We start from the raw sequence: 18,926 nt of genomic DNA, 5'->3' as shown, positions 1-18,926 counted from the left end.
GCCTTGACATAGAGTGTTTATGTTTTGTTTCCTTCTGGGTTCCAAATATTTTCTCCTGGGAATCTTCAGCTCTAGAAGGAAACACTTAGCAGAGTGAGAAGAAAGAAAGCCAAGAGGAATAGGAAAGTGCAAGTGAACAAATAAGAAATGTGTCTGTAGGGAACATCTTCACGGCTGCTGCTTTTTTTCCTCCGCAGAGATGGTAGGTAACGCCATCTATGGAAGGACAGCGGTTCTGGACTTAATAGGGTGAGGGAGAACTATTCAAAGTCTTTGTTTGGGGGCAGTTCGATGAGGGCAGTGGTCAGAGAAAAAGAAGAAAGTGGCGGGTGGCAGAGCCGTGAGGGAGGAAGGAGAGAGAACAGTGTACCCCTATCCCACTGACATAGCTGATCTTTCTCCGGAGTAAAGTGTTTTATTGCCTCCCTTGGAAGAATTCCCTTAGCCAGTGAAGGCTGGGGCTAAGTCATAGGTTTTCCTCAGGGCCAGGCAAATTGAGATAAGAAACAGAAACAACAAATCACGCACAATCAGGAAGACAGATGGAGCAGGAAGGCCGGTCTGTGCCAGTCCTGGCCTGGAGCCACTTGAGCAGACAGACCCTAATAAAGTCGGCGGAGAGAGCGTGAACCGGGCCACTGCAGCCCAGGGCTTCCCCCGGGTTTCGGGCAAAGCCTCTCTGACTGAAAATGCAAGACTGTTCTGTGTTAGCTCCGAACGCAGAAGGCCCTGGTGTTATTTCTCTCAGACTCTGTTGCCTCCTCCGCTGTACAGTTCTTGTAATGAAGCCATTATTCATGGTGATCAAATTCTGGAAAGAATTTGCATAATACATTTTTTCTCTTTAATGAGATTTGTTGCCCTATTGATTTCAAGTTAATGCTTAATATTTAATTTAATTTACTGCCTGTAATTACAGTGCCAGAGTAAAATAAATGTTACTTGTGTACCAACAATACCACTCCACTCTTAACAGGCCATCAATCAATACCGTCAATTAGGTGAATTATACAATTAATTCAACATCATGAATTCACTCACAGGTCGGGAAGGGAGGCAGAGGCTCCTAGGTGTGTTGGGCAAGTTATTGGTGGTAGATGTTGAACAGGAAAGTGCTGGGATCGATCCAGTCCACCTGGGCCACTTGTGAGAAGGATCACCAGTGACCACACAAGCCTCTCTAATTGCCAGGAGCATGCACTAGCTCTGCCCACCTGTTTAACCCCTGCCTGCCTTAGTGCCAAAAATGGGCTTGAAATGATAAAAATACTTGCAATGCAAAATAAAAATTACGGCTGTGAGAGAAGACCATGGCCACCATACTGGGCAGCATTTACTGGCTGGGCCTTTTGAATGGGGCCTTCACGGGGTTGGACTAAACCCTCTGACATAGCCTAGAGTCTAGCACAGCTGACCTACAAGACAGCGGCTTCTAGAGTGCAGCCTGATGTTGCTGGGGGGCAGTGGGGCCCAGGGGACCACCCTTGGCAGCTGCTGGAAGCTGTCCACAGAACCTGTGACTTTACGAGATGAAACCAGACTAAAGCCTAGACTTCACTCCGATCGTGGTGTTTAATGCTGTTGAGATAGAAATGTGTCTACAGTTCCGACTATAAGAGGCTACTCTAGAAAGGCAAACCCACAGAGACGGGAAGTTCTGTGGTCTCTAGGGGCTCAGGGAGGGAGGAAGAAGAAGAGGTGGTGGGGCACAGATGATTTTTAGGGCAGGAAACTTACTCTGTGGGGTACTATAATGGTGCGTACATGTCATTGTACATTTGTCAGAACCCCGAACATGTACCCCAATATAAACTGGGGACTTTGGTTGGTAGTGATGTGTCAGTGTTGGTTCATTGATTGAAACAAATACACCGCACGGATGCAAGATGTCCGTGATGGGGGAGGAGGTATATGGAAACCCTCTGTGCTTTCCGCTCAATTTTGCTAAAAATTGAACCCAAAACCACCCTAAACAAGAAAACCAAAAAGTGCCCTAAAAAAAAATAGGAAAGGGTGACAGGGCATTAGGGGCCAGTCTTCATGGGAATTTTCCAGTATTGGGGATGCTCCTGTACCCCAGAGGCCTACTGGAGGCGCCTTGTCGTGATCAAACGTGCTGGCTCTCCATTTTACGACCTGTCGTGATCAAATGGCGCCCGGGAGCAAATGGGTACGGCAGGCTTCCAGGACAGTGCACGCCCCTTCGTTCCACAGACAAGCGGCTGCCCCTCCCCCGCCCCAGTGGGTGCTCAGGCGCGACGTGGGCATGCGCAGGCTCCTGCGCACCCAGCCTGCACTGCAGGAGCAAGGTCAGTGGGCCCGCCTGCCGTCCGTGGAGCCCCGCAGAGCCGCAGCTCAGGGTGTCTGTGCCTTCTCTCCCACCTGCAGGGCATCCAGACGGTGTGCGAAACTCTGACCGAGTGCTGGGACCACGACCCGGAGGCCCGGCTCACGGCCCAGTGCGTGGCGGAGCGCTTCAGCGAACTGGAGCACCTGGACAGGCTCTCAGGGAGGAGCTGCTCCGAGGAGAAGATTCCCGAAGATGGCTCGCTGAACACTACCAAATAGCTCTTCTGGGGCAGGCTGGCCTACGTGGAAAGAGGCTGCCCCTGTCACCAAAGAACAGAGGCAGCAGGAGGCTGCCCCTTAACCCGAACCAATGCTTCCTGGAAGCCCAGGGGGTCACTGCCCTCCCTGTAAGCCGGTGGGGATGATCCACCAGCAGCAGGGAGTGGGTGACATGAAGCATTCTATGCCTTTGACGTTGTCATAGGATAAGCTGTGTTAGCTCTTCCTCAGGAATTGAGACTGATTTTTTACAATAGCAATAACATTTGCACTTTATTAATGCCTGTATATAAATATGGAATAGCTATGTTTTATATATATCTATATATGTCTATATCTATATATATACAGCCATACTTTGGAAAGAGACAAGGAAAATAAAATCAAATATCCCAGGAAACTGGTTTGTTTGGAGAGCTCCGGAACCAGGCGCAGAAGGAAGGGATCCGTGACAGCATTAGCACTTGACAATCAACACGTGCGCTGGTTTTCTGCCCGCACGAGGTGGGGGCTCTGCATTAGGAGAGGGGCTCCGAGTCTCTGAGCCTGCCGTGGCCACACTGCACTTGCTTTTGCAAAATAATTCCCTTGGGGGGGGGGGAGGGGGGGGCTTTTCTGGAGCCAATCATAGTCACACTGTTTGGGGACCGGATCCTGGGGCTCCTGTGTGCCACTGTGTCTGCTGGACTTTTCACTTGAGCTTCAAGCCCACCTCTGGTTTGTGAGCCAACTTCCTCAACCAGCTCAGAAACCCTGTCCTATCTCCAAGAGCTTAAAAGTTTAGAGCCCCATTTTTTACCTTTGCAGGCTTCACAGGCATAAAAATCGGGACACAAGTTTCCCCACTTATGAAATTGCCACGTATTCTACTAAGGAGAGATCATTCTTTCTTTTCTTTAATCGTCACCCCCTACCCCCCGGCCCCCAGAACTATGCTACTATACTCCCGTGCTACTTTAAAAATTTGTTCCCTTTCCTTAAAGGGAGCAAATCTCCCCTCCGGGTTCGTTGTGTTTGGTTTGTCATCAGGCTTGGTTTGGAATGTCTAGCTTTCTATGCAAACACCAGTGGGTTCCATCTGCCTGGGCTCCTGAATGCTCAGGTATAGTTTGACCTAGTCAGAAGGATTTGAGCTCACAGCATTGCCACGGTCAGAAGTGTTTCCTCAGGCACTCTGATCATGTGTTTTGCTTGGCCAGCATGGCGTTTGACAAAATTGAGTCACTTTTTAAATATTTGGAGATTTTGAAAAAAAAAAGAAAAAATCTGGATCCCACAAGTGAGGATAGATAGCTTTTCCCTCGTCCACATTATTCACAAAACAAAGGTGTGGACACACTTATAAAGCTGCTTTACTTCTTGATGTAAACATTTGCATTTTCCACTGCCCACCCCACCCCAGTCTGGGAATTAAACCCACCCCTAACCAGGCCTCTTGTAAGAAATGTACTTCCCATCAATCATTCTCTGGCGATATGAGTTCGAGTCCCTCCCTCTTCCTGGTCTGGTGTTAAGATTTGAAGTTGGTCTTTTTTGGGGCTGAAAGGGACCCCTTCTGAGTGGTCCCAGGTCAGCCAAATCTATTTTTGTCTATATATGAAGAGCTTTCCCCCCACCCCTGCATTAGGGAGGGGAGCTCTTACCTAGAAATTTTTGCCACAGTTATCTTTCTCTCCACCATACCAGCCTTCCCGCCCTTTGCAGGATTTGCCAGCAAGGACTTGAATGTGGGACACAAGAGTCCCATCTGCAGTTAGGAAGCCCGTGTCCACATGGGCAAGAACAAAGAATGAGCTTTAATACTCCATAGGAACTTGTTAATCCACAAACAACTGTTAATGCTGCAGAAAACGTCATTTTCTAAAATGTTTTTGAAGCTACCTATTTTCAGCCAAATAGGAATGTAAGAGAGGTCTGGCAGTGAGTACATCAGTTCCGTTTGGATTTTGGAAGATCACATCTCTTTGTGGTTTAGCAGATATGCTGAGATTTGGGATTCGGTGAACCTCGTAGGCAACCTGCTCAGTGGGGGTGGGCTGGGAGAGTTCGGGACAGCTTGCCAGCAGTACCTTGGAAGTGCCCAGAAATTCCATGCACCTTAGGGTTTGTCGATGCTGTCCCAATAGCTGTTGCTCATCGACCTCTAGTGGTGAATTTCTAGAATACTGGTCCATTAATGGGATTTTCCAAGATCGAAAGAGCTTTATCACTTCTGGGTGGTCATCAGCATAAACTGGAATGTAGTGTCAGATGATACAGTGGCTTGTTTTATTTCTTTTTTCTTTGTCAAGAAAAAGACCAAGGAATAACATTCTGTAGTTCCTAAAAATACTGATTTTTTTTTACTACTATACATAAAGGGTAAGTTTTATTCTTTTATGGAACACTTCAGCCGTACTCATGTATTAAAATAGGAATGTGAATGCTATATACTCTTCTTATATCAAATGTCTCAAGCACTTATTTTCATTCTATGCATTGTTTGTCTTTTATATAAATAAAATGTTTATTAGATGGAATAAAGCAAAAATACTCAGGTCAGCTTCCTGCCTCCTGATCCCATTCATTGCAGTTAAGCCATTTAACCTAAAAACTTGGTTACTCTACAGTTTATGCAGGAAAATTCACAAGACACATTCTCTCCAAATTTCCCATATCATCACCTTCAACTGACAGTCTCGAGTCCTTTAAAGAAAAAAAAAAGTAATCACAAAAACATCCATAATATGAGATATACCAGATGCCATTGGTGGTCTGGGCATGAAGTCTCTACATCCCCCGGCCGCCATCTTGCCTGTCCCAGGAACTGCCTCCATCCACATGCCTGCTTCTTCCATGGCTTGGCACAGCCAACGCCGCTGCTAAGAGCTCTTGTCTGTTTCTTCTATCTTCTTCCTTCACATAGCAGGTCGTTGACTATATCTTTTTGACTTCTGTTATGTGTCATGGTTCCTCCCTCTTCCTTTCTACTTAGCCACAGCATCCTACTTGGGGATTTTAATCAGTTTATCTGCATCACCAGATGAATGTGCCTTAGGCGGTTGGTTCCAGGTCATTGCTTGAAGGTTTTCTGGTAACTGTATAGGATTTGCTGTCCAAACTTTGGGCTACCTGTTTTGGAATCTGAGAGATTCTATGGTTTCTTCTAAGTTATCAGCTGAGTTCTAAATAGTTAAGATTCTAAATATCTAATGTAATAATGCTGAGGTTTAGAGACCTCAGCACTACTGATGCTCTGCATTGGATAATTCTTTGTTTGGGGCATGGACCTGTCCCGTGCACTGCAGGCAGTGTTCCTGGCACCCACCCCACAGCTGTGACAACCAAAAATGTCATCAAATATTGCCAAATGCCCCCTATGGGATGAAACTGCTCCCAGCTGAGAATCAGTGAACTAGATGATATCGTTCTATACTACGTGGGCATGAGTTATGGTCCTATCTTAACTAGTAGGTTGGCAATTTCAGTGGTTACCTGCTCCTCCATTTACCAGCTATGTGACCTGGGTAAATTACTTAACCTATCCATGCCTCAGTTTAATTATATGTAAAATAGGATTTTGCAGGCCTCATCTTATACAAGATACCGTTGTGATAGGAATACATGCAAAAGTTTTTGGAATTGTGTCTTGAACTTGGAAAGCCTGCGATGCGTATTGGCCAACATTAAGTTGATTTAGTACACCAATGGCGGCTTTCACAAAGAGGTAGATTTTGAGGTGGACCCTAGAAAGCATTCACAACACAGAAGAGATCTAGGCACATGCTACAGGCCTGTAGAACAGGAGTGTTTCTGTCCTGTGTATTGACAGTCTGAGGAGAACTCTCATTCACTAGCTGCTGTGTCATCACATTTAATCCCCCACTAGCCCCCTGAGGTAGATATTGTGCCCATTTTACAGATGAGAAGTCACGCCGAGAGAACTCAAGAAAGAAGCCTAGGGTCTCACAGATGTAGAATCCAAGTGCGAGGCCAAGTTGTCCCAGAATTTAGAATAATTTGAAATCATAATTTGGAATCATGCTTGGTCCTTTTCTCCACCTCACATTGTTTCCTGAGGGAATTGGCCTGCCCAGTGGAATGAGAGACCACAGCATGATGAAATGTTCTATTCCATCTACACAAGGCATGGTCATTGTTCTCGTCTCCCCACCATGGATCTGTTGGCTCAGTGGAGGCGAAGAAGGTGCTTCTTCAACTCTATTGTCCTCTAGCTCTCCACTCACATGATAAATGTTGTCTAAAGCCTTGATGAGAACGATTGAAAGATGAATATGTGTGGACAGCGTTATCTAATGTGGGAAATGTACCCTGTTTCTTCAGATGACTTCAGATCATGCCAACCCTTAAAAACATGGTTTTAGTGGGTCTATTTTTATTTTAACATGCAATGGGAAAAAAAAAAACTACCTTAAGCCTCAGATTTCACAAATATGAATCCATATTAATCATTAACATATATTGAGTATTCAGAAGCATCAACCGCTATTCTCTCTTTTACCTTCTTTATCTGCTTTAATCTTCACCACAAACCTTCGAGGTAGCCTTACCTCCATGTTAGCGATACACTGAGGCAGAGTGAGCCATTCCTAAGAGTTCCACAGTTAGTCATGGTGAGGCCAGCATTTGAACTGAAGCAATGAGATTCCAGAGCTCTCTCTCCCACCTTGAACACAAGATAAAGCTGGTGTAAGAGAGCATGGGGGGAGCCTCTGGCATGCTCCAGAGCCTGATTCGTTAGCCTAAAATATGGAAGAGGAAAATGCAGTTTGCACTGGAGGGGAGGGAGTTGGCCATAAGGGAGCCCAGGGAGAGAAAGTCATTCCTCAAAGGCACATGGACTCTGGGCTTCAGCCCAAGAGCTTCAGCCAAAACAGGAGCCAAGGTCTTCTGACCCCCTTCGCAGGCTCCGTTTTGCCGGGGCTATTTCCGTGCTGGCTACTGCAAGGTCAGGAGCATTCCCGGTAGGCAGTAAGTCTCCAAGTGCCCTCAGCAGGGACGCGGTCTCTTGCACCCGTGCCTAGCTTTTGAATGCCCAGCAGGTCCTGTTTTGTGGCGGTGGTTTTGTTGTAAGCTCTCTTTGCAGATGACGGTGCGGTCCTGAGAGAAATCCTTTCCCTAGGTGACATTCAGGAAACTTTTCCTTTGAACTGGTGTGTCCACCCTTGTTCACAAAAGTCGCCGCAATTGGCATCTGCTCATTCTGTTCATTTTCTTCCTGAAATAGGCCTTCTAATCGTCGCTTATCACATTTCCAATTACTTTTTTTTTTTTACTTGAGTAATTATAGCTCCAGACTATGGGTTTGGGGCCACAGCTCCCAGGCATTTTGCAAACTGTGCTGATAAAGACGAGATTGTGAACTTTCCCACATGACATGGCCTGCCAATCAGCCTCACACAGCGGAATTTCATTCTAGTACCCCTCCTGATCTTTGCTGCATTTAAAAATAACTTAATAGTCTTCCCATTCTAATTAAGCTAAAATTACATACACTGTGAAATGCTCGCTCTCTTTCACTCATTATGCACATGCGTGCGCGTGCGGGCGCGTGCGTGCGCGCGTGCGCGCGCGCGCACGCACACACACACACACACACACACACACACACACACAAGTGGTCCTTAAAAATCACTTCTGTATGCAGTCACATGGTAAACAACAGAATAACGATAGCCCGTATGCCATCGGGTCATCAAAAAAGATAAAATGCCTTTGAATTTTCATGTTTTGTCTATCAATTCATAACAAAATCATTAAAATCAGGACCTCTAGAGCCAGACTCCTTTGGTTCAAATCCCAGCTCTGCCACCAACTAGCTATGTGACTTTGTGCAAGCCTCTTAACTGTTTTATTCCTCTGGCTTCTTAATGCGTAAAATGGGGAAGTGATAGGAGGTACCTGGGGGAATGGTAAGAATTTTTACAAGAATAGGGTTCCTATTTTAAAAGCGGTTAGAACAGAGGTTGGTGCACATAAGCACTAGTTGTTAGGTTGATAATGATTATTTTTTCCATTCTACTCTAAAATGAAGCTCTGTTGTAATATTTTGCAGACATAGTGTTCCCCAAATTTGGGGGCAAAATGGACTCTTGAGAAAAATGAGTCCTATTTATCTGTAACTGTGAGCAGCCCGCCCCATATCCTGGAAGGGACTGTTTTCTTTTCTTTTCTTTTTTTTTAATAATTTTTTTTATTATATTATGTTAGTCACCATATAGTTCATCCTTGGTTTTTGATGTAAAGTTCCATGATTCATTAGTTGCGTATAACACCCAGTGCACCATGCAATACATGCCCTCCTTACTACCCATCACCAGCCTATCCCATTCCCCCACCCCCCTCCCCTCTGAAGCCCTCAGTTTGTTTCTCAGAGTCCATGGAAGGGACTGTTTTCGTTCAGTGTGCCTGGCGTGGCTGTGATGGTAAATACAGGGCTCTGCAAGCCAGGCAATCTTGGGGTTTAGTCTAGCTTCACCATCCATCACCTTGTTCTCCTGTAACTTCAGTCTTTCACTCTTGTGCCTCACCTGAGACCCCTCCGTGGCCTGCCTACATTAGGAAGCTGGAGAAAAATCAAATGACACGCTAAGTAAAAATACATGGGAAAAGTGCTAGATATCACTGATGCAAGATAGAATGTATTACCTTTTTTGGACATGGATAGATACACTGAAACTTTGCTAGAACATAAGATTCTTATTCATTAACATTATATATGTATATGGTCATGATCCTAGCAACCCTACGAGGTAGGGATTATTTTCCCCATTTCGCAGTTAAGGAAATTGCACAAGTTTACAGTTTGCACGCAGGGGCTCCCGGTACAATCCATCCACTCCTCCGAGCTGTTTTGTCCATATTTCTTTGCTTCATTCACCATATGGTAGCTGAAGGCAAAGCCGTGTACCTTCCGAAAGTCTGCCTGAGTCTTGAAAGCAAGAAAGATGTGTTACCCGGTATTTTATATCAGCAGCTGGCACAGAGTAGAGCACATCCCAATTGTTGAATAATTTCCACGGAGGGAAGAAAAAAAGGCTCTTCGCCTTTAGAAGTTCACAATCCGACTGAGGAGACAGACATACAAATAAACAGTACATGACCGGGATGTCCCCACTGGTAATGACTGTTGGAATGATAGAGCTGAGGCCAAAAATGCCTAGGTTTTGCAGAGAAATTCCAGTGAGAACCTGACTGCTGTCCCATACCTGGCCACGTGGAAGTAATGCTCCAGCCACCATGGTGACCCTTGATAGGATGGCCTTGCTTCTTCAATTCCTCTAGAACTCTCTCCCATGGGGATTATGTTTGTTTGTTCCCTAGGGCTGCTATAACATGTTACCGCAATCTGAACCAACAGAAACTCATTCCTCACAGTTCTGGAGTCTAGAAGTCCAAATTCAAGGTGTCAGCAAGACCTCAATCGCTCTTAAGTCTCTAGGGAATACTCAGGATTAGATCCCATTGGCTCCAGGTGTTTCTTGGCAGTTCTTAGCTTATAGCCACAACACTCCAATCTCCACCCCCATCTTCACATTACCTTTTTCTTTCCTTCTTTCTGTGTCTTATAAGGATGTTTGTCATTTGAGTTAGGGCCCACCTGGATAACCCAGGATGATCACATCTCGAGATGCTTAACTGAATTCCTTCTGCAAAGACCCGTTTTCCAAATAAGGTCACATTCATAGGTCTCGGGATCAGGACATGGCTATATCTTTTGGGGGATCATCATTCAACCTAATACAGAGAATTAGCCAATTCCTCTGTTATAAATTCTTTCAGGATGAAAAGATTTCAAGTCCAAGACTCTCTCCTTTGGTCACTTGAGGCATTCCCAAAGAGGACTTTAACAGATTCACAGATTTTATTTAGTTTCATTTTCTATCTTAACACATACACACACACACACACACACACACACACACACACACACATATGGTATGTTTATACTGTACAATAATTAAAATATCACTTAAGGATTACCATTTATCTCAATGACTTCACATTCTTTTCATACACCAATCATTTTTCCAGCAACATATTCCTACAGAAATATGGGATTGTGATAAAGTTGGCATATCTTTTCCCACTCACCATACCTTCCTTGGATGCCACACTGTGTTTAACAGCCCCTGATACCATGTAGGGAACAATTCATGGTACTCCAACAACATTATGGAATTTCACACCAGTGCCAAACTTAGAAATAAACTATGACTATGTGAAAATATACATATGTCTTATTCCAATGTCCCATCTCATTCCTTTGGAACCCAGAAAGGGTGAGAATGAGAAGTTAGGTTCTAGCCTAAGTCCTGTTTCTCAATCCCTTAGCTCCATGACCTTGGGGATTCTAGTTATTATTCTAACATAGCAAATGACCATAAAACCTAGAGGCTTAAAGCAACCATTTTACTTTCCTCAAATTTTGTGGGTCTGGAATTTGGGAAAGTCTTGGGCTGGACAGATCTCACTTGGGGTCTCTTCTGCCATTGAACTCCCATTTGACTGGGGTTAGAATCATCTAATGGCCCGGCTGAGCTGGACGTCCAAGATGGCTCACTTTGCAGTTAATGTTGGTTGTTGGCTGGGATCTTAGTTGGGACAATCTTCTAGAACACCAAGAACATCTACACATGGCCTTTCCAGCTTCCAGTGTCAGAGCAATAGAGTTCTTAATGGCAGCTGGCTTCTTCTAGGGTGGATGTGCCAAGAGAACCAGGCAGAAACTGCACGGACATTTATGACATTTTCTTGGAAGTCTTAGAACATCACTTCTCCCACACTCTTGAACCAAGCAGTTACAAGTCACCCAAATTCAAAGGAAGGAGACAGGGCTTCAGACCTCTCAATGGCAGAACTGATGAAGCATTTTAGGCAATGCCTAAAAACCACCACAGGTACTTTATAGTAAGTGGGTCTCAGTGTCTCATTTGTAAAATGGAATTACATTCTCCCTAAGACTCCTCTAATACTTAGAGCCTATGAAGTACTTTCCTTTCATTATCTCAATGTGCTAATATTAATATTTGTATTTCTTTTTTTATTAAAGAATTTCCTTATTTATTTGACAGAGAGAGAGGTAGTGAGAGAGAGAGAGAGAGCACAAGCAGAGGAAGCTTCAGGCAGAGGGAGAGGGAGAAGCAGGATCCCCGCTGAGCAGGGAGTCTGATGTGGGGCTCGATCCCAGGACCCTGGGATCATGATGTGAGCCCAAGACAGAGACTTAACTGACTGAGTCACTCAGGCGCCCCTAATATTTATATTTCATTTCCTTTCTTTTCTATTACAAAATAACCATATTACAGAAAATTAGGGGGAGGGGAGAGAAAAGTTTCCATTTCAATAGACTCCCTAGACTTGTAGTTATTTTTAGAGTTGTTTTCTACGTGGATGTTTTTGTGTCTGTGTGTGAGTGTGGGAAACTCACCTGTTCACCATTTTGGAATCTTTTTCTCAGGATTAAGCCAGAAGGACATTCTGGAATCTTATTTTTAAGAGGCACCAGATACCATTATAGTTAAACATGCTATGTAGCAGTAAAATTTAATATCCTAATTGAATTGTAGTGGTTAGTAACCTCAGATTACAAACTCAGGCCTGCAAGAAATGTCACATGTCTTATTTTTCTATAAATCTGCTTAATTTTGATTCTGAGCCCCCATCCGGCTGGACTGGTAGGAAATCCAGCCCTTATTCTGGCGGCTTATTTCCCCACTACCTCTTGAGGCTTTACCATTGTTTAGAGTTTCCTGCAGTAAGAACAAGGAGCAAGGTGTTGGATAGTTCTGGTTCCCTGATTTTCCCCGGGGCTGCCCATTATCCCATTTGCTAGGTTTATTCAGGTCTGCCTCCACTCCAGTCCCTTGCCTTGCTGGGGACTTGGTATTTTTCTTGGGAGAACTTGGGTGTCACGGGTCCAGATTTGCTTCCTGGTGTACCTGGGCCACTCCCTTAAAACCCACCATATCCTCAGGTCCCTCCCCAGGAGCAATACTTGTGGTCACAGTCTATGAAGTGTGACATTTAATTATACATGAATTAACCATCCCTGGAATATTTATTGAGATTCAAGCAGCTATCTATCTGAGGAATGTATATTAAAGTTATTTTATATAATATGTGTATCTCCAATGTAGGTGCTAAAATATTTGAAAGTAAAGTGCAGACTACAATTCACTGTCTGAGGTTCTTTGCGGGTAATCCCCTTTCAATTTCCCAGGGCACTCAGGAATCCTTCAAGTTCGAGTGTGGAGCACTGCGTACCTAGAAAGATAATGGTGGGGGTATTTAGCTGAAATCCTCCCAGCTGCTCAACCTCCACACTTGAACTTGCTTGGGACTGAATGGAATCAGCTGAAAATCTTCCAAAACCAGGCAGCAGTATATTTGCTTCAGCTTTTCCTGGTTGGGGGAAAGACCCTACTTCCGGAACAGAACTGGTTTGTCTAGAATGCCTCCTCACTCTACCTCCCCTCTGGACTATGCTGAGTCATGATTACTGGAAGGAATGTCTCTGCTGTTGGCACAAACAGGACAGGAAAAAGCTGTTAATGTAGGCAATACCTTGTGGTTTTGTTTTATGAGACAAGCATTTTGTTAACAATAAAGATACTGTGTTAGGAAATTAAATCATCACACACTAGCAGTGTGTGAAGACGTTAAATCATTCACAAGTTATACATCTTCAGGAACTGATACTAAAAGTGGTGTCTTAAAATGCTAATACTCAGTTTAAATTCAAACATTGAACATTCAAAAATTCAAAGGTCGGGGCGCCTGGGTGGCACAGCGGTTAAGTGTCTGCCTTCGGCTCAGGGCGTGATCCCGGCGTTATGGGATCGAGCCCCACATCAGGCTCCTCTGCTGTGAGCCTGCTTCTTCCTCTCCCACTCCCCCTGCTTGTGTTCCCTGTCTCGCTGGCTGTCTCTCTGTCGAATAAATAAATAAAATCTTAAAAAAAAAAAAATTCAACAGTCGATATTATAGAAGTGATTGAGTAAATCGCAGTCAGAGGATAATCATGTAGACAAATTATGAAGACTGCTGTGCATAACCTCATATAAAGTTGAGAAGAATCATGGAAAACAAGCAATTTTTATCCTGTTTTAAATTTTTTGTCTTTCACATGTACCTATGCTCATTCATTTAACATTCTGGCATTGATATCTATTACATTGTTCTCGTTTTCCATTTTCCAGGAGTGGGAATATTGGTGTGATGAACACCTTTGCATATGGTAATATTTATACGTTTTTCATTTCCTTAGGATAAATTACAAGAAGTTATGAATATTTTCATGGTTCTTGCCATCTCCGTCCAAATTATTTCCCAGAATAATTGTGTGTCTTTTTATTCCCATCAACAATACATGAGAACACCAGATTTACATATTACCCCTTTTTTCTTACTTTAATATTCTGTGATTATACATCATTGTTGGTATTATTTTCATTTCTTCCATAGAAGCTTGAACTTTTTTCATGTTTGTTTAGAGATTGTAGTTCTGTCACTGAGAATTATCTGTCATGTCCTTCACATGTTTGTCTTTACACCTAAATGATTTTATAAATTATAACAGTTGCCACACTTTCCCAGCTTTTATCTCCCTTGTCATTTTGCTAATGTGTATTTAATATATTCCAATTTATGTATGGAGCTAAATCACTCACTCTATTTCCTTATGAATTCTCCTGCATTCAGATTTAGAAAATAACTGTCTTTCCAAAAATCAAACAAATAACCAATGCTATTTTCTCAAAGATTTTCCATGGCACTCTCTTTTAATAATTATTTATTTTCTCTAGAATGTTTTTAGGCGTATGGCGTGGGCTAGAAGGAAAATCATTTGTATTTTTCTAATTGCCAAACAGATACCCCAACATCATGTAACGGGGGGATGCGGGTGAGAAACTCATTGATGATTGCTGTGTGTTAATGCCTTCAGGACACAGTAGATTTGTCCTTGTAATAGAAACTACTTCTGGACTATTTTGCTCCATTATCCAAATTTCAGCGCAAGGCTTCTATAGATAATGTCACTTCTAACTAATGTTTAGAGTTTCCAAGTCCCAGAATTTTCTTCAACACTATGGCTTGTTGTTTGTTGTTGTTGTTCATGCTTTTTGTTGTTGTTGTTGTTGTTCTCATTCATTTTTTATTAGGAGAAGATTAAAACTTCCGCACATACCCAGGCCTATACCATATAGAGAGACTTCATAAATGTGCTTCGTCATATTTGATTCAAACTTTAACCTTTCATTTAAAAAGAAATAAAATATAAATATATCACCACCATCTGGGTAACTATCCTTCGTTCCTAATCCCTGTTCCTACTGAGCTTCCCAGACCCCACCCTTATTATGGATTAAATGTCGATCCTTCCTGTCAACATGCGTACCTACAATCTGGAGTGATACCTTCTGTGCATGACTGTTTAAAATTTTTCTGTAAGTGTACCTCTATATGTATTGTTCTACCACCTTTTTTCCTTTACTTAATATTATGTTTTTGAAATCTATCTATGTTGATGTATGTCTTACTCATTTTAACTGCCATGTAGTGCTTCTCACATGTTAAAGTAATCAAACAAGAATGCAATTAAATTGAGGTGGCTTAATTGTCTTGGTAGCCTAGTAAGCGAACCAAAACTTAACCCAGAGTTAATTTCTATGAATGCTTCAAGGTTAAGAAGAACAACCAATCACAAACAGCAAGCTAGTCTTTCCCAAACAACGCAGTCACTTACGCTAAAGCAAATCAAATCATTTCTTTGCTCTGCTTCTGTGTCTTCTCTACCCCTTGCCCCTGTTAGTGGAATACTCCTAACAACTTTTTGCTTGGTGCTGCCCAGTTCAAAATGATAGTTGTTCAAATAAACTTCAAAATTTTATTTTTTTTCATAGTTTTATTTATTTTACCAACAAAGAAAGATAAAGAAAATATGTTAACAATAGTCAATCTGAAATGATGGAAACATGGCCATTTCTTTTTTTATTATAATAATATTTTATTATATTATGTTAGTCACCATATATGCTTCAGTTTAGCTTTTAATACACATGAGTATACCACAATCTTTCCATTTACTTTGCTCAGAAACACTGGGGTTGTTTCCATTTTTTTTTTCCTTTCTTTTCTTTCTTTTTTTTTTTTTTTACAATTACAAAGTGCTGAATAGACAGTGTTGATCAATTTTATTAGAAAAAGAAATGATCTCAAATTCAATTAAAAGAAGTAAAATAATTTAGATTATAAAATTCATCAGGAAGTATACGTCATCAGAAAGAATACAGACTGAGCATTACTAGTAAAGAGATAGAATAAGGAAAAATTGCATAATTATGACCCCATCCCCCAAAGTGAGAAAAGGTCTGCCAGTCTAAAGGCTAACAAAATATGTGTAGGATCTGTATGCTAAAAACTAGAATAAACTGATAAAAGGAATATGAAAGACTGTTGAGGAGGAAAACATTTTACTCTGTCCTTCAAAGTTCTTCTAGCTGGTCTAAGAATCAAATAGACATGAGACAGATTAACAAGTGAAAATCAAGCAAAAGTTTAATAACATGTATGTCTCCCTTATACATGGGAAAGACCCAGGAAAACTGAGTAACTCCCCAAAATGGCTGAAACAATCACCTTAAATACCATCTCCAGCTAGAGACAAAAGCTGGTAGTGGGGGTGGGGAGTCAGTATGGGAAGTCCCCAAGAAAAGCAAGGTAAACACAGGGAAAGTTGTTATGCAGGTTAAATCCTTGCTTTCTCCATAGTTAAAGTTTTTGAGATTCAGAGCCATCCCATTCTTCCTGGTACAGAGGGAGAAATTGAGATTTCCCTTATACCTATAATTGTCTCTTACAAAAGTTTAACTTCTGTTTGATTTTCAGAGCTTTGCTTGTGTCTACAGTTTCAAAAAAATGACCAGTTTAGGGGCACCTGGGTGGCTCAGTCAGTTAAGCATATCTGGTCATGATCTCAGGGTCCTGTGATCAAGCCCCAAGAGCCCCAGAGTAGGGCTCCCTACTTAGCGGGGAGTCTGCTTCTCCCTCTCCCTCTGCCCCTTCTCCCCCACCTTGTGCTCTCTCTCTCTGTCTCAAATAAATACATGAAATCTTAAATTTAAAAAAGCCAACTTAAAATAATCAATAGGTCAAAAAGGCATACCTTGAAATGGGCAAAATTTACTTCCACAAGACCAAAATAATTGGAGCACTATGATCATGAATTGGAAGACTCAGTGTTGTTAAGACATCATTATTCCCCAGTTTGAATTGGAGATTCAACACAATCCAATAAAAATCCTACACCCCATTTTTTGTGAATATCAGCAAGAAGATTCTAAAAGTTATATAGAAATGCTAAGGGGGCATCTGGGTAGCGCAGTCGTTAAAGCGTCTGCCTTCGGCTCAGGGCGTGATCCCGGCGTTCTGGGATCAAGTCCCACATCGGGCTCCTCTGCTGGGAGCCTGCTTCTTCCTCTCCCACTCCCCCTGCTTGTGTTCTCTCTCTCGCTGGCTGTCTCTATCTCTGTCAAATAAATAAAATCTTAAAAAAAAAAAAAAAAGAAATGCTAAGGAACAGGACAACTCAAACAATTCTGAAAACAAACTAAGTTGAAGGGCACACTATCTAGTTTGAAGACATACTACAAAGCAATAGTCATCAGAATAAACAGCCAAGAAATAGACTATACAAGTGTAGGTAACTGATTTTTTTTAATTTTATTTTTTAAGATTTCATTTATTTATTCGACAGAGATAGAGACAGCCAGCGAGAGAGGGAACATAAGCAGGGGGAGCGGGAGAGGAAGAAGCAGGCTCATAGCAGAGGAGCCTGATGTGGGGCTCGATCCCATAACACCGGGATCACGCCCTGAGCCGAAGGCAGACGCTTAACCGCTGTGCCACCCAGGCGCCCCAGTAACTGATTTTTGATAATTAATGAGAAAATCTAGTAATATAAATAAAATCTTTTACCAACCCATAAAAACTTTTCCACAAAGGTAGAAAAGAAAAAAAACAAAACCAAAACAGTTTTATTATTGAATAAACATTAAATCAGAATGTGAAGTACATCTAAAGAGATTATAAAGACAGAAAGAAATAACACCGTTTTATATAGCAAAGAAGATACAATCCATTACATACATGTTAATTGTTTTTATCAAAAAGGAAAAATAAATCTTCTCATATCTTTACAACAAACAGAAAGTTACAACTTGGAGTCAAACCGTGAAGCTAAAACTCCCACTGAGACAGAGAGACAAGGTCATCCTTCTTGACCTTTGCATTTCAAAGAGATAGCCCATCATTCTCAAGAAAGAAACCTCTGGAATGTAAAACTAGCAAGATGCTCATTTCGCTCTTAAAAGGACTAAAATGCATTAAAAAAAACAAAGCAAGAATTTAAATTTTCATATTTTCTAAAGAAAAAGGAGAGCACAAGTTCTCTTCCTCTCTTGGCATGAGGAAGAATTTATTTATATTTGTATTTGTCCTAACACAATGTACAAAGGCAATTCAATGGAGAAATGATAGTCCTTTCAACAAATGGCATTAGAAAAACTGGGAGTAGTTATGAAACATAAATGAACCTCAATATATAACACACACTTTATACACAAATTAACGCAAGATGTAGTGTTCTATGATTCACTGTTTGCATATAACACCCAGTGCTCATTGCAATACATGCCCTCCTTAATACCCTTTGTATTATCGTTGCAACTTTCTGTGAATCTATAATTATTTCAGAATAAAAGTTTAAAAAAAATAAAAAATAATAATGCAAAATGGATCATAAATATAAATGGAACACTGTAAAGCTTCTAGAAGAAATCAGGAGAAAAATCTGGGTGACTTTAAGTTTGACATCGAATTTCTTTAAACATGACACCAAAGGCATGACCCATAAAAGAATAATTGACAAACTGCAACTGGTCAGAATTTAAGCTTCTCTTTTGTGGAAGAGTTGGTAAGAGAATAAAATGATATATCAAGGGTTGGAAGAAAATATCTTTTATAAGGATTTTATTTATTTATTTATTTGGGAGAGAGAAAGAGAAAGAGCACAAGCACGGGGGGGGGGGGGGGGGGGGGCGGGGCAGAAAGAGAGGGAGAGAGAGTGAAAAGTAGCCTCAAGCCAATTCTGCATTCAGCACAGAGCCTGACTCGGGGCTCAATCTCGGGACCCTGAGATCATGACCTGACCTGAAACCAAGTTGGATGCTCAACTGACTGAGCCATCCAGACGCCCCTGGAAGAAACTATTTTTAAATCATATAATCGTATTTATGAGAGAGTACTTGTATTCAGAGTATATAAAGAACACTTAACACACAACAATAACAAAACAA

At 42.0% G+C, this 18,926-nt stretch overlaps 1 protein-coding gene across 1 annotated transcript in view; it reads left to right on the top strand.

Annotated features, from left to right (window-relative positions):
* The window catches only part of TGFBR2 (transforming growth factor beta receptor 2), an 89,339-nt gene extending 84,230 nt beyond the window's left edge, over nucleotides 1-5,109 (top strand). Inside the window, exon 7 of the mRNA XM_045774488.2 lies at nucleotides 2,389-5,109. Coding sequence (XP_045630444.1) covers nucleotides 2,389-2,568 — 180 coding nt within the window. The 3' untranslated portion in view covers nucleotides 2,569-5,109. The remainder of the gene's footprint in view (nucleotides 1-2,388) is intronic.
* The last annotated feature ends 13,817 nt before the right edge of the window (nucleotides 5,110-18,926 follow it).

This window comes from Ursus americanus, chromosome 20, assembly GCF_024610735.1.
Source record: "Ursus americanus isolate L20-20 chromosome 20, mUrsAme1.1.p, whole genome shotgun sequence".
In the NCBI taxonomy this organism is placed as follows: Eukaryota; Metazoa; Chordata; class Mammalia; order Carnivora; family Ursidae; genus Ursus; species Ursus americanus.
The sequence above is the reverse complement of the archived record's forward strand: the minus strand, read 5'-3'. Positions and strand labels throughout refer to the sequence as shown.